This window comes from Oncorhynchus tshawytscha, unplaced genomic scaffold (genome assembly GCF_018296145.1).
Source record: "Oncorhynchus tshawytscha isolate Ot180627B unplaced genomic scaffold, Otsh_v2.0 Un_contig_1662_pilon_pilon, whole genome shotgun sequence".
Taxonomy (NCBI): domain Eukaryota; kingdom Metazoa; phylum Chordata; class Actinopteri; order Salmoniformes; family Salmonidae; genus Oncorhynchus; species Oncorhynchus tshawytscha.
The window spans coordinates 115,001-138,633 of NW_024609496.1; the positions used below are offsets into that span (position 1 = coordinate 115,001).

The 23,633-nt window shown below is 43.9% G+C and overlaps 1 protein-coding gene across 1 annotated transcript in view; it reads right to left on the reverse strand.

Annotated features, from left to right (window-relative positions):
- rgs11 (regulator of G protein signaling 11) overlaps nt 1-23,633 on the reverse strand; it is a 61,500-nt gene that overhangs the window by 21,556 nt on the left and 16,311 nt on the right. The window contains exons 6-11 of the mRNA XM_042315533.1: nt 21,275-21,333; nt 20,484-20,560; nt 20,311-20,392; nt 5,394-5,462; nt 3,065-3,088; nt 2,882-2,943 (exon numbers count right to left, since the gene is read on the reverse strand). Of these exons, the coding sequence (XP_042171467.1) occupies nt 2,882-2,943; nt 3,065-3,088; nt 5,394-5,462; nt 20,311-20,392; nt 20,484-20,560; nt 21,275-21,333 (373 nt within the window). The remainder of the gene's footprint in view (nt 1-2,881; nt 2,944-3,064; nt 3,089-5,393; nt 5,463-20,310; nt 20,393-20,483; nt 20,561-21,274; nt 21,334-23,633) is intronic.

The window sequence follows — 23,633 nt, forward strand, 5'->3', positions numbered from 1 at the left end:
TGTGAGAATGTGTGTATGAGTGTGTGTTTATATGTGTGTGTGAGAATGTATGTATGAGTGTGTGTTTATGTATGTGTGTGTATGAGTGTGTTTATATGTATGTGTGAGTGTGTTTACATGTGTGTGTGAGAATGTGTGTGTGTGTGTCTGTGTGTGTATTTGTGAGTGTGTGTGAGAATGTGTGTCTGTGTGTATATGTGTGTGTGAGAATGTGTGTATGAGTGTGTGTTTATATGTGTGTTTGAGTATGTGTGTGTGTGTCTGTGTGTGTGAGAATGTGTGTATGAGTGTGTTTATATGTGTGCGTCTGTGTGTGTGAGAATGTGTGTATTTGTGAGTGTGTATATGTGTGTGAGAATGTATGTATGAGTGTGTGTTTATATGTGTGTGTATGAGTGTGTGTTTATATGTGTGTGTATGAGTGTGTGTTTATGTATGTGTGTGTATGAGTGTGTTTATATGTGTGTGTGAGTGTGTTTATATTCTTGTGTTTATGTGTGTGTGAGTGTGTTTATATTCTTGTGTTTATGTGTGTGTGAGTGCTACCAGCATTAGACAGTCTAATTTTCTCAAACTGAATGGTTAAGGTTAGGTATTAACTGAATGGTTAAGGTCAGGTATTAAGGTTAGCTATTAACTGACTGGTTAAGGTTAGGTATTAACTGAATGGTTAAGGTCAGGTATTAAGGTTAGGTATGAACTGACTGGTTAAGGTCAGGTATTAAGGTTAGGTATTAACTGAATGGTTAAGGTTAGGTATTAAGGTTAGGTATGAACTGACTGGTTAAGGTTAGGTATTAACTGACTGGTTAAGGTTAGGTATTAAGGTTAGGTATGAACTGACTGGTTAAGGTTAGGTATTAACTGAATGGTTAAGGTTAGGTATTAACTGAATGGTTAAGGTTAGGTATTAAGGTTAGGTATTAACTGACTGGTTAAGGTTAGGTATTAACTGACTGGTTAAGGTTAGGTATTAACTGACTGGTTAAGGTTAGGTATTAACTGACTGGTTAAGGTTAGGTATTAACTGACTGGTTAAGGTTAGGTATTAACTGAATGGTTAAGGTTAGGTATTAACTGAATGGTTAAGGTTAGGTATTAAGGTTAGGTATTAACTGAATGGTTAATGTTAGGTATTAACTGACTGGTTAAGGTTAGGTATTAACTGAATGGTTAAGGTTAGGTATTAAGGTTAGGTATTAACTGACTGGTTAAGGTTAGGTATTAACTGACTGGTTAAGGTTAGGTATTAACTGAATGGTTAAGGTTAGGTATTAACTGAATGGTTAAGGTACGATATTAAGGTTAGGTATTAACTGAATGGTTAAGGTTAGGTATTAACTGAATGGTTAAGCCTAGGTATTAAGGTTAGGTATTAACTGAATGGTTAAGGTTAGGTATTAAGGTTAGGTATTAACTGACTGGTTAAGGTTAGGTATTAACTGACTGGTTAAGGTTAGGTATTAACTGAATGGTTAAGGTTAGGTATTAACTGAATGGTTAAGGTACGATATTAAGGTTAGGTATTAACTGAATGGTTAAGGTTAGGTATTAACTGAATGGTTAAGCCTAGGTATTAAGGTTAGGTATTAACTGAATGGTTAAGGTTAGGTATTAAGGTTAAGTATTAACTGAATGGTTAAGGTTAAGTATTAACAGAATGGTTAAGGTTAGGTATTAACTGAATGGTTAAGGTTAGGTATTAAGGTTAAGTATTAACTGAATGGTTAAGGTTAAGTATTAACTGAATGGTTAAGTTTAGGTATTAACTTAATGGTTAAGGTTAGGCATTAACTGAATGGTTAAGGTTAGTTATTAACTGAATGGTTAAGGCTAGGTATTAAGGTTAGGTATTAACTGAATGGTTAAGGTTAGGTATTAACTGAATGGTTAAGGTTAGGTATTAACTGAATGGTTAAGGTTAGGTATTAACTGAATTGTTAACGTTAGGTATTAACTGAATGTTAAGGTCAGGTATTAAGGTTAGGTATTAACTGAATGGTTAAGGTTAGGTATTAACTGACTGGTTAAGGTTAGGTATTAAGGTTAGGTATTAACTGCATGGTTAAGGTTAGGTATTAACTGAATGGTTAAGGTTAGGTATTAACTGAATGGTTAAGGTTAGTTATTAAGGTTAGGTATTAACTGACTGGTTAAGGTTGGGTATTAACTGAATGGTTAAGGTTAGGTATTAAGGTTAGGTATTAACTGACTGGTTAAGGTTAGGTATTAAGGTTAGGTATTAACTGAATGGTTAAGGTTAGGTATTAACTGACTGGTTAAGGTTAGGTATTAAGGTTAGGTATTAACTGAATGGTTAAGGTTAGGTATTAACTGAATGGTTAAGGTTAGGTATTAAGGTTAGGTATTAACTGACTGGTTAAGGTTAGATATTAAGGTCAGGTATTAACTGAATGGTTAAGGTTAGGTATTAAGGTTAGGTATTAACTGAATGTTTAAGGTTAGATATTAAGGTTTGGTGTTTACTGACTGGTTAAGGTTAGGCATTAAGGTCAGGTATTAACTGAATGGTTAAGGTTAGATATGAAGGTTAGGTATTAACGGGATGGTTAAGGTCAGGTATTAACTGACTGGTTAAGGTTAGATATTAAGGTTTGGGATAGCACATCACTCTGTCTTTAAACTAACATATCAAAACCAACTTTCTATTGCTGGATTTGAGCTTGCAATATTTGGAATCAGAGGCAAATGCTTATGTCCACCATCCCCGTCCCAACACCCTAGAAACACCCAAACCTACTTGAAGGTAACAGCCCCCCTAGTGGCCGGTTTCACGTCATCCCCCAACATCCTCTGACATGGATGGACGTCAAATACTAACTTGTATCACGGGTGACCAAGCTGTGTTTTTGTAACATACCTCTCAAGACAGATGGAGGACTTGACACGGTTTCTCCCCAGAGCTCTTCTACTGTGTTCAATCTGTAACCATCAAACACACAAACACACACAAACACACACACACATACACAAACACGGTCAGAAGAATGTTTGTTTGTTATACCGGTATTAGAAACAATATTTGTTATGTTGAGATGTTTACCTCTCTCTTGTAGTGGTCAGCGTTCTGGTCTGGAGAGAGGAGGAGGAGGAGTAAGTGGTAGGAGGAGGAGGAGACAGTGAGAGGAGGAGGAGACAGTGAGAGGAGGAGGATGAGACAGTGAGAGGAGGAGGAGGAGACAGTGAGAGGAGGAGGAGACAGGGGGAGGAGGAAGAGACAGTGAGAGGACGAGGAGGAGACAGTGAGAGGAGGAAGAGGAGACATTTAGAGGTGAGAGGAGACAGTGAGGAGGGGGAGGAGGGAGAGGAGGAGGAGGGGGAGAGAGTCTAGTGAGTAGTCATAATAAACACATTGGGGTTGTCATTTGTAAATGCAGTCAGTGTTAGTCATTATTGTAACTATAGTTGGTGTTACTATGGTGACGACAGACAGTGTAAGTTAGTATGGTGACCGGGTGTTTGTTCTCTGTTAGGAACACTTACTATGGACCTCGCGTGCAGCACCAGAGAGATGATAGTGAGAGATATAAAAGAGAAGGAGAGAGACAGAGAGATGGAGAGAGAGAAGGGGCGAGAGGAGAGATGAGATAGAGACATGAAGAGATAGAGAGAGAGAGTGGAAAAGAGGAGAGAGAAAAGGGGAGAGAGGAGAGAGGAGATAGAGACATGGAGAGATAGAGAGGGGGAAAGTGGAGAGAGGAGATAGAGACATGGAGAGATAGAGAGAGAGAGTGGAAAAGAGGAGAGAGAAAAGGGGAGAGAGGAGAGAGGAGATAGAGACATGGAGAGATAGAGAGGGGGAAAGTGGAGAGAGGAGATAGAGACATGGAGAGATGAGGAGATAGAGACATGGAGAGATAGAGACGGGGAAAGAAAGATGGAGAGAGAAAGAGGAAAGAGGAGATAGAGACATGGAGAGATAGAGAGGGGGAAAGTGGAGAGAGGAGATAGAGACATGGAGAGATAGAGAGGGGGAAAGTGGAGAGAGGAGATAGAGACATGGAGAGATAGAGAGAGAGGGGAAAAGAGGAGATAGAGACATGGAGAGATAGAGAGGGGGAATGAGGAGAGAGGAGATAGAGACATGGAGAGATAGAGAGCGGGAAAGAGGAGAGAGGAGATAGAGACATGGAGAGATAGAGACGGGGAAAGAAAGATGGAGAGAGAAAGAGGAAAGAGGAGATAGAGACATGGAGAGATAGAGAGAGAGAGGGGGAAAGAGGAGAGAGAAAAGGGGAGTGAGGAGAGAGGAGATAGAGACATGGAAAGAGGAGATAGAGACATGGAGAGATAGAGAGGGGGAACGAGGAGAGAGGAGATAGAGACATGGAGAGAGGAGATAGAGACATGGAGAGATAGAGAGGGGGAAAGAGGAGAGAGGAGATAGAGACATGGAAAGAGGAGATAGAGACATGGAGAGATAGAGAGGGGGAATGAGGAGAGAGGAGATAGAGACATGGAGAGACAGAGAGAGGGGAATGAGGAGAGAGGAGATAGAGACATGGAGAGACAGAGAGGGGGAATGAGGAGAGAGGAGATAGAGACATGGAGAGACAGAGAGGGGGAGTGAGGAGAGAGGAGATAGAGACATGGAAAGAGGAGATAGAGACATGGAGAGATAGAGAGGGGGAATGAGGAGATAGGAGATAGAGACATGGAGAGACAGAGAGGGGGAATGAGGAGAGAGGAGATAGAGACATGGAGAGAGGAGATAGAGACATGGAGAGACAGAGAGGGGGAAAGAGGAGAGAGGAGATAAGAGACATGGAGAGATAGAGAGGGGGAAAGAAAGATGGAAAGAGGAGATAGAGACATGGAGAGATAGAGAGAGAGGGGGAAAGAGGAGAGAGAAAGGGGGAGTGAGGAGAGAGGAGATAGAGACATGGAGAGATAGAGAGGGGGAAAGTGGAGAGAGGAGATAGAGACAGAGAGATAGAGAGGAGAGACATGGAGAGATAGAGGGGGAAAGAGGAGAGAGGAGAGCGATATGGAAAGAGGAGAGAGAAAAGAGGAGAGAGGAGATGGAGAGATAGAGAGAGGGAAAGAGGAGAGAAGAGATAGAGACATGGAGAGATAGAGACGGGGAAAGAAAGATGGAGAGAGAAAGAGGAAAGAGGAGATAGAGACATGGAGAGATAGAGACGGGGAAAGAAAGATGGAGAGAGAAAAGAGATAGAGAGACATGGAGAGATAGAGATGGAGAAGGAAAGATGGAGAGAGGGAGAGATAGAGAGATACATGGAGAGAGAAAACAAAAGAGAAAGTGAGAGAGAAGGACAGAGAGAAGGAGATAATTTAGTTTTATTACTGAGCAACATGTTTCAGGTCTGAGTGGTTATTGAGGTCTGTGGTCAGAGTTACAGGTTACTGACCAGTGCGACTCGGGAGCTGAGGACGTTGCATCTCTCAGGTCCCAGATCCAACACGTCAAATGCCCCCGGCTGCAACACACACACACACACACACACACACACACACACACACACACACTTTATTTTAATTATTTTTATTTCACCTTTATTTAACCAGGTAGGCCAGTTGAGAAGAAGTTCTCATTCATAACTGCGACCTGGCCAAAATAAAGCAAAGCAGTGCGAGAGAGGGTCCAGATTGTATAAAGCCCTTGAATTGAATTGAATTGAATTGTCCAGCTGATTTCTAGGGGTCCAGATTGTCAAACTGATTTGTAGGGTCCAGATTGTCCAGCCCAGCTGATTTATAGGGTCCAGATTGTCCAGCTGATTTGTAGGGGACCAGATTGTCCAGCCCAGCTGATTTGTAAGGGTCCAGATTGTCCAGCTGATTTGTAAGGGTCCAGATTGTCCAGCTGACTTGTAGGGGTCCAGATTGTCCAGCTGATATGTAGGGGTCCAGATTGTCCAGCTGATATGTAGGGGTCCAGGTTGTCCAGCTGATTTGTAGGGGTCCAGATTGTTTAGCCCAGCTGATTTGTAGGGTCCAGATTGTCCAGCTGATTTGCAGGGTCCAGATTGTCCAGCCCAGCTGATTTGTAGGGGTCCGGATTGTTAAGCAGAGCTGATTTGTACGGTCCAGATTGTCCAGCTGATTTGTAGGGGTCCAGATTGCCCAGCTGATTTGTAGGGTCCAAATTGTCCAGCTGATTTGTAGGGGTCCAGATTGTCCAGCCCAGCTGATTAATAGGGGTCCAGATTGTCCAGCTGATTTGTAAGGGTCCAGATTGTCTAGCACAGCTGATTTATAGGGGTCCAGATTGTCCAGCTGATATGTAGGGGTCCAGATTGTTTAGCCCAGCTGATTTGTAGGGATCCAGACTGCCCAGCTGATTTGTAAGGGTCCAGATTGTCGAGCTGATTTGTAGGGGTCCAGATTGTCCAGCTGATATGTAGGGGTCCAGATTGTCCAGCTGATATGTAGGGGTCCAGATTGTCCAGCTGATATGTAGGGTTCCAGTTTGTCCAGCCCATCTGATTTGTAGGGTCCAGATTGTCCAGTTGATATGTAGGGTCCAGATTGTCCAGCTGATATGTAGGGGTCCAGATTATCCAGCTGATTTGTAGGGGTCCAGGTTGCCCAGCTAATTTGTAGGGTGCAGATTGTCCAGCCCAGCTGATTTGTAGGGGTCCAGATTGTTTAGCCCAGCTGATTTGTAGGGTCCAGATTGTCCAGTCCAGCTGATTTGTAGGGGTCCAGATTGTCCAGTTGATATGTAGGGTCCAGATTGTCCAGCTGATATGTAGGGGTCCAGATTATCCAGCTGATTTGTAGGGGTCCAGGTTGCCCAGCTAATTTGTAGGGTGCAGATTGTCCAGCCCAGCTGATTTGTAGGGGTCCAGATTGTTTAGCCCAGCTGATTTGTAGGGTCCAGATTGTCCAGTCCAGCTGATTTGTAGGGGTCCAGATTGTCCAGCTGATTTGTAAGGGTCCAGATTGCCCAGCTGAATAGTAGGGTTGCAGATTGTCCAGCTGATATCTAGGTGTCCAGATTGTCCAGCTGATATGTAGGGGTCCAGATTGTCCAGCTGATATGTAGGGGTCCAGATTGTCCAGCTGATTTGTAGGGGTCCAGATTGCCCAGCTGATTTGTAGGGTCCAGATTGTCCAGCCCAGCTGATTTGTAGCGGTCCAGATTGTTTACCCCAGCTGATTTGTAGGGTCCAGATTGTCCAGTCCAGCTGATTTGTAAGGGTCCGGATTGTCCAGCTGATATGTAGGGGTCCAGATTGTCCAGCTGATAAGTAGGGGTCCTGATTGTCCAGCTGATATGTAGGGGTCCAGATTGTCCAGCTGATTTGTAGGGGTCCAGATTGCCCAGATGATTTGTAGGGTCCAGATTGTCCAGTCCAGCTGATTTGTAGGGGTCCAGATTGTCCAGCTGATTTGTAAGTGTCCAGATTGCCCAGCTGATTTGTAGAGGTCCAGATTGTCCAGCTGATTTGTAGGGGTCCAGATTGTGTAGCCCAGCTGATTTGTAGGGATCCAGATTGCCCAGCTTATTTGTAGGGGTCCAGATTGTTTAGCCCAGCTGATTTGTAGGAGTCCAGATTGTCCAGCAGATTTGTAGGGGTCCAGATTGTCTAGCCCAGCTGATTTGTAGGGGTCCAGATTGTCCATCTTATTTGTAGGGGTCTAGATGGTCGAGCTGATTTGTAGGGGTCCTGATTGTCCAGTTGATATGTAGGGGTCCAGATTGTCCAGCTGATATGTAGGGGTCCAGATTGTCCAGCTGATATATAGGGGTTCAGATTGTCCAGCTGATATGTAGGGGTCCAGATTGTCCAGCTGATATGTAGGGGTCCAGATTGTCCAGCTGATTTGTAATGGTCCAGATTGTCCAGCCCAGCTGATTTGTAGGGGTCCAGATTGTTTAGCCCTGCTGATTTGTAGGGTCCAGACTGTCCAGTCCAGCTGATTTGTAGGGGTCCAGATTGTCCAGCTGATTTGTAGGGGTCCAGATTGCCCAGCTGATTTTTAGGTGTCCAGATTGCCCAGCTAATTTGTAGGTTCCAGATTGTCCAGCTGATTTGTACGGTCCAGATTGTCCAGCTGATTTTTAGGGGTCCAGATTGTCCAGCTGACTTGTAGGGGTCCAGATTGTCCAGCCCAGCTGATTTGTAGGGGTCCAGATTGTCCAGCTGATTTGTAGGGGTCCAGATTGTCCAGCTGATTTGTAGGGGTCCAGATTGTCCAGCTGATTTATAGGGGTCCAGATTGTCTAGCAAAGCTGATTTGTAGGGGTCCAGATTGTTTAGCCCAGCTGATTTGTAGGGTCCAGATTGTCCAGCTGATTTGTAGGGTCCAGATTGTTTAGCCCTGCTGATTTGTAGGGGTCCAGATGGTCTAGCCGAGCTGATTTGCAGGGGTCCAGATTTTCTGGCTGATTTGTAGGGTCCAGATTGCCCAGCTGATTTGTAGGGGTCCAGATTGTCTAGCCCAGCTGATTTGTAGGGGTCCAGATGGTCTAGCCCAGCTGATTTGTAGGGGTCCAGATTGTCCAGCCCAGCTGATTTGTAGGGGTCCAGATTTTCCAGCCCAGCTAATTTGTAGGGGTCCAGATTGTTTAGCCCAGCTGATTTGTAGGGTCCAGATTGTCCAGCTGATTTGTAGGCTCCAGATTGTTTAGCCCAGCTGATTTGTAGGGGCCCAGATGGTCTAGCCCAGCTGATTTGCAGGGGTCCAGATTGTCCAGCTGATTTGTAGGGGACAAGATTGTCCAGCTGTCTGGATTTGGGTGAAGGAGAGGAAGGGGGCTTGGGCTAGTTGCTGCAGGGGGTGTGGAGCCGTTGGCCGGGGTTGGGGTAGCCAGTTGGAAGCATGGTTATTGAAGCAATGCTTTATTGAAATGATCAATTATCGTAGATTTATCGGTGGTGACAGTGTTTCCTAGCCTCAGTGCAGTGGGCAGCTGGGAGGAGGTGCTCTTATTCTCAATGGACTTTACAGTGACCCAGAGATTTTGGGAATTAATGCTACAGGATGCACATTTCTGTTTGAAATAGCTAGCCTTAGCTTTCCTAACTGCCTGTGTATATTTGTTCCTGACTTCCCTGAAAATATTGCGGGGGCTATTTGATGCTAATGCAGAACGCCACAGGATGTTTTTGTGCTGGTCAAGGGCAGTCAAGTCTGGAGTGAATCAAGGGCTATATCTGTTCTTAGTTCTACATTTTTTGAATGGGGCATGCAATTCAATTAAAACGGGCCAGGTCGATTAGAAAGGCCTGTTCGCTGAAGTGTTTTAGGGAGCGTTTTGACAGTGATGAGGGGTGGTCGTATGACTACGGACCCATTACACACGAAGGCAATGAGGCAGTGATTGCTGAGATCCTGGTTGAAGACAGCAGAGGTGTATGTAGAGGGCAGGTTGGTTAGGATGATAATCTAAGAGGGTGTCCATGGTAGGTTCCTTGATGATTTGTGTGAGATTGAGGGCATCTAGTTTAGATTGTAGGATGTTTGGGTTGTTAAGCATGTCCCAGTTTAGGTCACCTAACAGTATGAGCTCTGAAGATAGATGGGGGGCAATCAATTCACATATGGTGTCCAAGGCACAGCTGGGGGCAGAGGGGGGTCTATAACAAGCCGCAATGGTGAGAAACCTGTTTCTGGAAAGGTGGATTTTTTAAAGTAGAAGCTCTAATTGTTTGGGAACAGTCCTGGATAGCATTACAGAACTCTGCAGGTTGTCTCTGCAGTAGATTGCAACTCCACCCCCTCTGGCGGTTCTATGTTGTCGGAAAATGTTATAGTTAGGAATGGAAATTTCAAGATTTTTGGTGGCCTTCCTAAGCCAGGATTCAGACATGACTAGGCCATCCGGGTTGGCAGAGTGTGCTAAGGCAGTGAATAAAACAAACTTAGGGAGGAGGCTTCTAATGTTAACGTGCATGAAACCAGGCTTTTACGGTTACAGAAGTCAACAAATGAGAGCGCCTCGGGAATAGGAGCGGTGCAGGGGGCTGCAGGGCCTGGGTTAACCTCTACATCACCAGAGGAACAGAGGAGGAGTAGGATAAGGGTACGGCTAAAGGCTATAAGAAATGGTGGTCTCGTGCGTTCGGAACAGAGAGTAAAAGGAGCAGGTTTCTGGGCACGGAAGAATAGATTCAGGGCATAATGTACAGACAAGGGTATGGTAGGATGTGAGTACGGTCGAGGTAAACCTAGGCATTGAGTAGCGATGAGAGAGGTTTTGTCTCTAGAGGCACCAGTTAATGTGGTCACCGCATGTGTGGGGAGTGGAACAAAAGGCCTAGCTAAGGCATATTGAGCATGGCTTGAGGCTCTACAGTGAAATAAGACAATAATCACTAACCAAAACAGCAATAGACAAGGCATATTGACATTAGGGAGAGGCATGTGTAGCAGAGTGAATATCGGGTCAGGTGAGTAGCAATAGATGACTCAGGGAGCCAATTTATTAGTGCTACTACTCTAGGCGAGCTGGAGACACAGCGATTCAGTAGTGCTACTACACTAGGTGAGCTGAAGACACAGCGTTTCAGACAGCTAGCGGGCCGGGGATAGCAGATGGGCCTCTGGGGACGTCGCGACGGAAGACCCTGTTGAAACCACCTCAGACGGTTATGTCGACAGACCAGTCGTGATGGATCGTCGGGGCTCCGTGCCGACCTTAAAGGGTCCAGGCCAATTGGCAAACAAGGTATTGTAGCCCAAGAATTGGCTGATGAACCTCTTCGGCTAGCCAGGAGATGGGCCTAGCTTGAGGCTAGCTCCAGGCTAACTGGTGCTTGCTTCAGGACAGAGACGTTAGCCAGGAATAGCCACTCGGATAGCAGCTAGCCAGCTGCGATGATCTGGTGTAAAGGTTCAGAACTTGCAGTAGGAATCCGGAGATGTGGTAGACAAAAAGCAGTCCGATAATCTCTGGGTATATCGCGCTGTGCAGACTGGCAGGAATTGACCGGGCTGAGGCTGACTGATGTCCATGTTAACGGTGATGATCGCTAGCAGTGGCTAACTGGCTAGTAGCTAGTTAGCTGGCTAGCTTCTGGTGGGGGGTTCCGGTTCTAAAGTATAAAAAATAGCAGATCCGTACCACATAGGGTGAGGCGGGTTGCAGAAGAGCATGTTCAGTCCGTAGATGGAAATTGAGATTAGAAACATATACAAAATATATATGAAGAAAACGAAGAAAATTATATTTTCAGTCATGGCCAAAAGTTTTGAGAATGACACAAAAATGTATTTTCACAAAGTCTGCTGCTTCAGTGTCTTTAGATATTTTTGTCAGATGTTACTATGGAATTGTTATGGGATTTTTATGAATAATGCTTAATTGTGTATACATTTAGCTTATAACTACAACTAAACAGAATACTACTCTGTTACTGTATGAATGTATGAATCTTATTATAATCATAACACTGAATATATTGTCAAATCAAATCAAATCAAATTTTATTTGTCACATACACATGGTTAGCAGATGTTAATGCGAGTGTAGCGAAATGCTTGTGCTTCTAGTTCCGACAATGCAGTAATAACGAGCAAGTAATCTAACTAACAATTCCAAAAAAAACTACTGTCATACACAGTGTAAGGGGATAAAGAATATGTACATAAGGATATATGAATGAGTGATGGTACAGAGCAGCATAGGCAAGATACAGTAGATGATATCGAGTACAGTATATACATATGAGATAAGTATGTAAACCAAGTGGCATAGTTAAAGTGGCTAGTGATACATGTATTACATAAGGATGCAGTCGATGATATAGAGTACAGTATCAACGTATGCATATGAGATGAACAATGTAGGGTAAGTAACATTATATAAGGTAGCATTGTTTAAAGTGGCTAGTGATATATTTACATCATTTCCCATCAATTCCCATGATTAAAGTGGCTGGAGTAGAGTCAGTGTCATTGACAGTGTGTTGGCAGTAGCCACTCAATGTTAGTGGTGGCTGTTTAACAGTCTGATGGCCTTGAGATAGAAGCTGTTTTTCAGTCTCTCGGTCCCAGCTTTGATCACCTGTACTGACCTCGCCTTCTGGATGGCAGCGGGGTGAACAGGCAGTGGCTCGGGTGGTTGGTGTCCTTGATGATCTTTATGGCCTTCCTGTAGCATCGGGTGGTGTAGGTGTCCTGGAGGGCAGGTAGTTTGCCCCCGGTGATGCGTTGTGCAGACCTCACTACCCTCTGGAGAGCCTTACGGTTGAGGGCGGTGCAGTTGCCATACCAGGCGGTGATACAGCCCGCCAGGATGCTCTCGATTGTGCATCTGTAGAAGTTTGTGAGTGCTTTTGGTGACAAGCCGAATTTCTTCAGCCTCCTGAGGTTGAAGAGGCGCTGCTGCGCTGCTGCGCCTGTGTGTAGTTGTGTGTAGTTTTAGTCAAGAATTAGAACAAGGACTTTCTGTTCCTACCCAGGGAGGGGAGAGACCTTGGGCTTGTAGTAGATTGTTTAACAGGTGGCAGACAATGTGAGAAGGCTTGTGAACTATATTGCCTTTGTATCTGAGAGGAGGAGGGACATTTATGATGAAATGTGAGGTATATAAACCAATGTACATGGTATTATGACCAGAGCTCTCGCGAATAAACGCCTTAGGCTAATTTTGGTTGACTGGTCTCTGTCTATTTTATGCAAATAAGAACCTTACAGATTCTTAGAAACTGACAGAGTGTTTTAATTGAATTGGTTAATGAACACATAAGAACTATGTGAATTCATCTAACGGGAATACTGAAGTATAATTACAAGCATTTCATAAGTGTCAAGGGCCTTTATTGACAAATACATGAAGTTGATGCAAAGAGTACATTTTTGCGGTGTTGACACTTCTTTTTCAAGACCCCTGCAGTCCATGCTGTCAATTAACTTCTGGGCTACATCCTGACTGATGGCAGCCCATTCTTGCATAATCAACGCTTGGAGATTGTCAGAATTTGTAGGTTTTTGTTTGTCCACCCGCCTCTTGAGGATTGACCACAAGTTTTCAGTGGGATTAATGTCTGGGGAGTTTCCTGGCCATGGACCCAAAATATCGATGTTTTGTTCCCCAAGCCACTTAGTTATCACTTTTGCCTTATGGCAAGGTGCTCCATCGTGTTGGAAAAGGCATTGTTCGTCACCAAACTGTACCTGGATGGTTGGGAAAAGTTGCTCTTGGAGGATGTGTTGGTACCATTCTTTATTCATTGTTGTGTTCTTAGGAAAAAGTGTGAGTGAGCCCACTCCCTTGGCTGAGAAGCAACCCCACACATGAATGGTCTCAGGATGCTTTACTGTTGGCATGACACAGGACTGATGGTAAGCGCTCACCTTGTCTTCTCCAGACAAGCTTTTTTCCGGATGCCCCAAACAATCGGAAAGGGGATTCATCAGTGAAAATGACTTTACCTCAGTCCTCAGCAGTCCAATCCCTGTACCTTTTGCAGAAAATCAGTCTGTCCCTGATGTTTTTCCTGGAGAGAAGTGGCTTCTTTGCTGCCCTTCTTGAGACCAGGCCATTCTCCAAAAGTCTTTGCCTCACTGTGCGTGCAGATGCACTCACACCTGCCTGTTGCCATTCCTGAGCAAGCTCTGTACTGGTGGTGCTCCGACCACGCAGCTGAATCAACTTTAGGAGACAGTCCTGCCGCTTGCTGGACTTTCTTGCGCGCCCTAAAGCCTTCTTTACAACAGTTGAACCACTCTCCTTAAAGTTCTTGATGATCCGATAAATGGTTGATTTAGGTGCAATTTTACTGGCAGCAGTATCCTTGCCTGTGAAGCCCTTTTTGTGCAACGCAATGACGACAGCACGTGTTTCCTTGCAGGTAACCATGGTTGACAGAGGAAGAACAATGATTCCAAGCACCACCCTCCTTTTGAAGCTTCCAGTCTGTTATTCGAACTCAATCAGCATGACAGAGTGATCTCCAGCCTTGTCCTCATCAACACTCACACCTGTGTTAACGAGAGAATCACTGACATGAGGTCAGCTGGTCCTTTTGTGGCAGGGCTGAAATGCAGTGGAAATGTTTTTTTTGCGATTCAGTTAATATGCATGGCAAAGAGGGACTTTGCAACTAATTGCAATTCATCTGATCACTCTTCATAACGTTCTGGAGTATATGCAAATTGCCATCATACAAACTGAGGCAGCAGACTTTGTGAAAATGAATATTTGTCATTCTCAAAACTTTTGGCCACGACTGTACACGGGACAAGACAAAAACAGAAGTTCAACTGCTACGCCATCTTGGTCAGCTGACACACACACACACACACACACACACACACACACACACACACACACACACACACACACACACACACACACACACACACACACACACACACACACACACACACACACACACACACACACACACACACACACACAGTCAGCTCTGAAAGAGAGTGTGAGCACTTAGCCCTGCTCATGTTTTCCACTCTATTTCCTCCATCTTTATTCCCTCCATTCTCTCTCTCCACTCCTCTTCACTCTCTTTTCCTCCGCTCCTCCTCTTTAATTCATGAGAATTAAGGAACAGAAGAGAAAGTGCACCCTCCCCTCTATACCCTCTCTCCTCCTCTCCCTCAACTCCACTCTCTCCTCCCCTCACTGCTCCTCCTTGTCTCCCTCCCTCCCTCTCTCTCCCTCACTCCCCTTATATTTTTTTTCTAGCTGAAGGTTTTAACAGATGAAATCTTCATATTTTGTGTCTGAGACAGTTAAACTGGTCTGTGTTAGATGGATCTGGTCTGGGTCTGGGTTAGACTGATCTGGTCTGGGTTAGACTGATCTGGTCTGGGTCTGGGTTAGACTGGTCTGGGTCTGGGTTAGACTGATTTGGTCTGGGTCTGGGTTAGACTGATCTGGTCTGTAGTAGTACTACTAGTATAGTAGTAGTAGTAGCAGTATAGCAGTAGTATCAGTGTAGTAGTAGTAGTAGTAATAATAGTAGTCCAGTAGTAGTAAAGTAGTAGCGCAGTAGTAGTATAGTAGTAGTAATATTAGCAGTATAGTGATAGTAGTATAGTAGTAGTAACATAAGTAGTATAGTAGTAGTATAGTAGTAATATTAGTTGTATAGTAGTATAGTAGTAATATTAGTAGTATAGTAGTAGTAGTAGTATGAGTAGTATGGTAGTAGTAATATTGGTTGTATAGTGATTGGTATAGTAGTATAGTAGTAGCAGTGCAGTAGCAGTAGTGTTAGTAGTATGTCGATGGTAGTATAGTAGTAGTAATATTAGTAGTATAGTTATAGTAGTATAGTAGTAGTAGTAGTAATAGTAGTATAGTAGTAGTAGTAGTCTAGTAGTGGTAATATTAGTAGTATAGTAGTAGCAGTACAGTAGTAGTAATATTAGTAAAATTAGTAGTAGTAGAAATAGTAATAGTCGTAGTGTAGTAGTAGTAGTCATAATATAGTCGTAGTATAGTAGTAGTAGTAGTAGAAATAGTAATAGCCGTAGTGTAGTAGTAGTAGTAGTAGTAGTAGTCATAGAATAGTCGTAGTATAGTAGTAGTAGCAGTAGAAATAGTAATAGTCATAGTGTAGTAGTAGTCATAGTGTAGTCATAGTGTAGTAGTAGTAGCAGTAGTAGTCATAGTTGTAGTATATAATTATAGTTGTAGTATAGTAGTAGTATAGTAGTAATAGTGGTAGTAGTAGTAGTTGTCTAGTAGTAGTAGAAGCATAGTAGTAGAAATAGTCATAGTTGTAGTATAGTACTCAATTGGTTACTTCCGGCGCCGACAGAGATGGCCGCCTCGCTTCGCGTTCCTAGGAAACTATGCAGTTTTTTTTTTTTTTTACGTGTTATTTCTTACACTAGTACCCCAGGTCATCTTAGGTTTCTTTACATACAGCCGACAAGAACTACTGAATATAAGATCAGCGTCAACTCACCATCAGTACGACCAAGAATATGTTTTTCGCGACGCGGATCCTGTGTTCTGCCTTACAACCAGTGTAACCGAGTGGATCACATGCAGCGACCAAAAAAAAAAAAAAAAAACGACTCAGAAAAAGAGGGAAACGAAGCGGTCTTCTGGTCAGACTCCGGAGACGGGCACATCGTGCACCACTCCCTAGCATTCTTCTTGCCAATGTCCAGTCTCTTGACAACAAGGTTGATGAAATCCGAGCAAGGGTAGCATTCCAGAGGGACATCAGAGACTGTAACGTTCTCTGCTTCACGGAAACATGGCTAACTGGAGAGACGCAATCCGAAGCGGTGCAGCCAGCGGGTTTCTCCACGCATCGCGCCGACAGAAACAAACATCTTTCTGGTAAGAAGAGGGGCGGGGGCGTATGTCTTATGGCCAACGTGACATGGTGTGATGAAAGAAACATACAGGAACTCAAATCCTTCTGTTCACCTGATTTAGAATTCCTCACAATCAAATGTAGACCGCATTATCTACCAAGAGAATTCTCTTCGATTATAATCACAGCCGTATATATCCCCCCCAAGCAGACACATCGATGGCTCTGAACGAACTTTATTTAACTCTCTGCAAACTGGAAATGATTTATCCGGAGGCTGCATTCATTGTAGCTGGGGATTTTAACAAGGCTAATCTGAAAACAAGACTCCCTAAATTTTATCAGCATATCGATTGCGCAACCAGGGGTGGAAAGACCCTGGATCATTGTTACTCTAACTTCCGCGACGCATATAAGGCCCTGCCCCGCCCCCTTTCAGAAAAGCTGACCACGACTCCATTTTGTTGATCCCTGCCTACAGACAGAAACTAAAACAAGAAGCTCCCACGCTGAGGTCTGTCCAACGCTGGTCCGACCAAGCTGACTCCATACTCCAAGACTGCTTCCATCACGTGGACTGGGAGATGTTTCGTATTGCGTCAGACAACAACATTGACGAATACGCTGATACGGTGTGCGAGTTCATTAGAACGTGCGTTGAAGATGTCGTTCCCATAGCAACAATTAAAACATTCCCTAACCAGAAACCGTGGATTGATGGCAGCATTCGTGTGAAACTGAAGGCACGAACCACTGCTTTTAATCAGGGCAAGGTGTCTGGTAACATGGCTGAATACAAACAGTGCAGCTATTCCCTCCGCAAGGCTATCAAACAAGCTAAGCGCCAGTACAGAGACAAAGTAGAATCTCAATTCAACGGCTCAGACACAAGAGGTATGTGGCAGGGTCTACAGTCAATCACGGACTACAGGAAGAAACCCAGCCCAGTCACGGACCAGGATGTCTTGCTCCCAGGCAGACTAAATAACTTTTTGCCCGCTTTGAGGACAATACAGTGCCACTGACACGGCCTGCAACGGAAACATGCGGTCTCTCCTTCACTGCAGCCGAAGTGAGTAAGACATTTAAACGTGTTAACCCTCGCAAGGCTGCAGGCCCAGACGGCATCCCCAGCCGCGCCCTCAGAGCATGCGCAGACCAGCTGGCCGGTGTGTTTACGGACATATTCAATCAATCCCTATACCAGTCTGCTGTTCCCACATGCTTCAAGAGGGCCACCATTGTTCCTGTTCCCAAGAAAGCTAAGGTAACTGAGCTAAACGACTACCGCCCGTAGCACTCACATCCGTCATCATGAAGTGCTTTGAGAGACTAGTCAAGGACCATATCACCTCCACCCTACCTGACACCCTTGACCCACTCCAATTTGCTTACCGCCCAAATAGGTCCACAGACGATGCAATCTCAACCACACTGCACACTGCCCTAACCCATCTGGACAAGAGGAATACCTATGTGAGAATGCTGTTCATCGACTACAGCTCGGCATTCAACACCATAGTACCCTCCAAGCTCGTCATCAAGCTCGAGACCCTGGGTCTCGACCCCGCCCTGTGCAACTGGGTACTGGACTTCCTGACGGGCCGCCCCCAGGTGGTGAGGGTAGGCAACAACATCTCCTCCCCGCTGATCCTCAACACTGGGGCCCCACAAGGGTGCGTTCTGAGCCCTCTCCTGTACTCCCTGTTCACCCACGACTGCGTGGCCATGCACGCCTCCAACTCAATCATCAAGTTTGCGGACGACACAACAGTGGTAGGCTTGATTACCAACAACGACGAGACGGCCTACAGGGAGGAGGTGAGGGCCCTCGGAGGTGGTGTCAGGAAAATAACCTCACACTCAACGTCAACAAAACTAAGGAGATGATTGTGGACTTCAGGAAACAGCAGAGGGAACACCCCCATCCACATCGATGGAACAGTAGTGGAGAGGGTAGCAAGTTTTAAGTTCGTCGGCATACACATCACAGACAAACTGAATTGGTCCACTCACACAGACAGCATCGTGAGGAAGGCGCAGCAGCGCCTCTTCAACCTCAGGAGGCTGAAGAAATTCGGCTTGTCACCAAAAGCGCTCACAAACTTCTACAGATGCACAATCGAGAGCATCCTGGCGGGCTGTATCACCGCCTGGTATGGCAACTGCACCGCCCTCAACCGTAAGGCTCTCCAGAGGGTAGTGAGGTCTGCACAACGCATCACCGGGGGCAAACTACCTGCCCTCCAGGACACCTACACCACCCGATGCTACAGGAAGGCCATAAAGATCATCAAGGACATCAACCACCCGAGCCACTGCCTGTTCACCCCGCTGCCATCCAGAAGGCGAGGTCAGTACAGGTGCATCAAAGCTGGGACCGAGAGACTGAAAAACAGCTTCTATCTCAAGGCCATCAGACTGTTAAACAGCCACCACTAACATTGAGTGGCTACTGCCAACACACTGTCAATGACACTGACTCTACTCCAGCCACTTTAATCATGGGAAATGATGTAAATATATCACTAGCCACTTTAAACAATGCTACCTTATATAATGTTACTTACCCTACATTGTTCATCTCATATGCATACGTTGATACTGTACTCTATATCATCGACTGCATCCTTATGTAATACATGTATCACTAGCCACTTTAACTATGCCACTTGGTTTACATACTTATCTCATATGTATATACTGTACTCGATATCATCTACTGTATCTTGCCTATGCTGCTCTGTACCATCACTCATTCATATATCCTTATGTACATATTCTTTATCCCCTTACACTGTGTATGACAGTAGTTTTTTTGGAATTGTTAGTTAGATTACTTGCTCGTTATTACTGCATTGTCGGAACTAGAAGCACAAGCATTTCGCTACACTCGCATTAACATCTGCTAACCATGTGTATGTGACAAATAAAATTTGATTTGATTTGATTTGATTTGATAGTAGTAGTCAAGTAGTAGTATAGTAGTAGTAATATTAGTACCCATAGTAGCAGTAACAGTAGTAGCAGTATAGTAATATTAATATTTGTAAAATTAGTAGTAGTAGTAGTAGTAATACTTACAGTAGTAGTGGTAGAATAGTAGTAGAAGTAGTAGCAGTACTTGTAGTAGTAGTAGTATTAGTAGCAGCAGTAGTATAGTAGTAATATTGGTAGTAGTAGTCATAGTTGTATTATAGTAGTCTGGTAGTATTATAGTAGTAGTATAGCAGTAATATATTAGTATTATAGTAGTAGTATAGTAGTATTATAGTAGTAGCCATAGTTGTATTATAGTAGTATAGTAGTGGTATCATAGTAGTAGTATAGTAGTAGTAGTCATAGTTGTATTATAGTAGTATAGTAGTAGTATAGTGGTGGTGTTCATAGGTGTATTATAGCAGTATACTAGTAGTATAGCAGTAGTATAGCAGAAGCAGCCATAGTTGTAGTATAGTAGTATAGTGGTAGTATAATAGTAGTATAGCAGTATTACAGTAGTAGTATAGTAGTAGTAGCCATAGTTGTAGTATAGTAGTATGGTGGTAGTATAATAGTAGTATAGTAGTATCACAGTAGTAGTATAGTAGTAGTAGGCATAGTTGTATTATGGTAGTAGTATAGTAGTAGTATAGTAGCAGTATAGTAGAAGTAGTCATAGTCCAAGTACAGTAGCAGCATAGTAGTATATTGGTAGTATAATAGTAGTATAGTAGTAGTAGTCATAGTTGTATTATAGTAGTAGTATAGTAGCAGTATAGTAGCAGTACAGTAGAAGTAGTCATAGTTCAAGTATAGTAGCAGCATAGTTAGTATAGTGGTAGTATTGTGGCAGTATAGTAGTAGTATAGCAGCAGAAGTCATACTTGTACTATAGTAGTATAGTAGTAGTATAGTAGTAGTATAGCGGTAGTATGGTAGTATTATGGTAGTAGTGTAGTAGTAGTAGTCATAGTTGTATTATAGTAGTATAGTAGTAGTATAGTAGTAGTAGTCATAGCTGTATTATAGTAGTATAGTAGTATTATCTTAGTAGTATAGTAGTAGTATAGTGGTAGTATAGTGGCATATTTACACATGGTTTGTTGATCAGCCAGTAGGCTTGCTCCTGACACTCCAGAACGATACGGTCAGCCTTCCTTCTCTGCTTAGAGGCCCTGCACACACACAGAGAGAGACACACAGGGTTAAGAGAGGTGTGTGTGTGTTTGTGTGTCTGAGTGTGTCTGAGTGTGTGTGTGTAGTTACCTTAGCTGTTCTCTAGCCTGCATCACCACAAAGTCCCAGGTGTGGTTAATCCTCTTGTGCAGGATGCTGTAGTTCTCCTGAAGAGGAGAGGGGATGAGAAGGACAGGAGGACGGTTAGTGATCCTACTGATGGACAGACAGATAGTGGAGATAGGAAAGGTGTACTAAAGGTTTGGGAAATGTTTACTAAAGGTTTAGGAAAGGTTTACTAAAGGTTTAGGAAAGGTTTACTAAACATTTAGGAAAGGTTTAGTAAAGGTTTAGGAAAGGATTAGGAAAGGTTTCCTAAAGGTTTACTACAGGTTAGTAAATGTTTAGTAGGGTTAATACAGGTTTAGTACATGTTTAGTAAAGGGTTAATGCAGGTTTAGTAAATGTTTAGTAAATGTTCAGTAAAGGTTTAGTAAATGTTTAGTAAATGTTTAGTAAAGGTTTAGTAAGTGTTTAGTAAATGTTTAGTAAATGTTTAGTAAAGGTCTAGTAAAGGGTTAATACAGGTTTAGTAAATGTTTAGTAAAGGTCTAGTAAAGGTTTAGTAATGGTTTAGTAAAGGTTTAGTAAATGTTTAGTAAAGGTTTAGTAAAGGTTTAGTAAAGGGTTAATACAGGTTTAGTAAATGTTTAGTAAAGGTTTAGTAAAGGGTTAATACAGGTTTAGTAAAGGTTTAGTAAAGGGTTAATACAGGTTTAGTAAAGGTTTAGTAAATGTTTAGTAAAGGTTTAGTAAAGGTTTAGTAAAGGGTTAATACAGGTTTAGTAAATGTTTGGTAAATTATAGGTTAGAATAATCACCTTCTCATAGTCCACCAGCTCCCCCTGTTTCCTGATGTTCTTCTTAGCCAGATAGATTGCTGGACAGAGATAAGATGACCAGTTTAGACCATACAAACTGTAGTCAAATAAATGACAGAAGTCACAACATACCCTCAATGCCTAACCTTTAACCCTTAACCCTCAACTCTTAACCCTCAACCCTCGACTCTTAACCCTCAACCCTCAATCGTCAACTCTTAATTCTTAACCTTTAACCCTCAACTCTTAATCCTCAACTCCTAACCCTCAGCCCTTAACCCTTAACCCTCAACTCTTAACCCTCAATCCTCAACTCTTAACCCTTAACCTCTCTTAACCCTTATCCCTCAGCCCTCAACTCTTAACCCTTAACCTTTAACCCTCAACTCTTAACCCTCAACCCTCAACTCTTAACCCTTAACCTTTAACCTTTAACCCTCAACTCCTAACCCTCAACCCTCAACTGTTAACCCTTAAGGAGCGACTGTCACTACTTATCCTTTTGAAAACGGCCTATAAGGCATCGATATGAGTCAGAAACATGTTTGTGTCAAAATGTATTACAAAGTGTAAATAGGATAAATATGGGCACAGTCAGTCTTGTCTAAAATGTAGTTTGGAACCTGAGTGGGTCACAACGAGTAAATGAAGGTACGTTTTGGATTAGAATTATGTAAACAATTCATGCCCCCTTTTCCCAAGCTCAACGCTCAAATCACTCCTCCTTTATTGAATGGCTCTGTTGTTTTATTGCCCCCAATGAGTTCAAAGGATCACGGACATTTGAGACAGAAAAGCCCTATACGGATTGACCACAGCCAACTATGGTTAGGGTTAGAACCCAAAGGATCACGGCCGTTTGAGACTGAAAAGCCCTATACGGATTGACCACAGCCAACTATGGTTAGGGTTAGAACCCAAAGGATCACGGCCGTTTGAGACTGAAAAGCCCTATACAGATTGACCACAGCCAACTATGGTTTGCATGCCCTTCCGAAGTACCCTAATATCCTACCGTTCGGAATACGTGGTTGGGGTTCATTGGTCCCCAGTGGTGGTGAGAATACCGTTAGCTAGACCATAGATTGCTGATTATGTATATTTTGATAATCATTATCCCTATCAATGCTAGTATAGCTGACATTGGCTTGTTAGCTACCTAACTAGCTAGCTAGCTAAAGTTAGCCTATCTCAAAACAACTCAGATTTGGCTTGGAAACACAATTTGCCAAAAGGCACCTAAAGGACTCTCAGACCATGAGAAACAAGATTCTCTGGTCTGATGAAATCAAGATTGAACTCTTTGGACTGAATGCCAAACGTCACATCTGGAGGAAACCTGGCACCATCCCTATGGTGAAGCATGGTGGTGGCAGTAGCATTTTCAGCGGCAGGGACTGGAAGTCTAGTCAGTATCGGTGGAAAGATGAACAGAGCAAAGTACAGAGAGATCTTTAAATGCTCCAGAGCGCTCAGGACCTTCCAGCTCGGGGTGGCAGGGTAGCCTAGTGGTTAGAGCGTTGGACTACAACCAAAGGTTGCAGGTTCAAACCCCCGAGCTGACAAGGTACAAATCTGTCGTTCTGCCCCTGAACAGGCAGTTAACCTGCTGTTCTTAGGCCGTCATTGAAAATAAGAATATGTTCTTAACTGACTTGCCAAGTTAAATAAATGTAAAATAAAAACAGGACAACGACCCAAGAACAAACAGCCAAGACAACAGAGCTCATTCTCTCCCTCATCGATTTTGAGGGACCAGCCGAGACATCTGCCACGGGCCAACTGAAGGGACAGTTCGAGAGGTTGCGAACTTGAAAGCCGCCCAAGTGATAGTGGTGGATGGCCAGCTACTTCAGGGGTGAGTGACTGGCTATACCGTCATTTCCAAATCAAGCCTTTTGTATCAGGTGTCGCACCAACAGGGGGAACTTCGAGAGGTGCTGTTTGCTGCTCCAACGAAAAGTGGGAGCTGTTCTCGAGCTGGCCCGCACCCATCTGTTGGGGGTGTACCTGGGAATGGAGAAGACCCGGGAACAGGTTGGCGCCCAGCTCCACCGGAAGACTTTTGCCACAGCTGCCCGGAGTGTCAAATCACCGCCCGAAATGCACACTTCCCAAACCCGCTGGTCCCGCTACTGATCATCAGGTTGCCATTTGAACGGATCGCAATGGACATAGTGGGGCCACTGGTAAAAATGGCACCAGGACACTGGTACATCCTGGTAAGAGTAGATTTTGCCACCCGATATCCCTACGGGCGGCGGTCTCCAAGGGAATCGCCCGGGAGCTATTCCACCTCTTTAACCAGGTGGGCATCCTGAACGAGATCCTAACCGGCCAAGGTATGAAAGCAGATCTT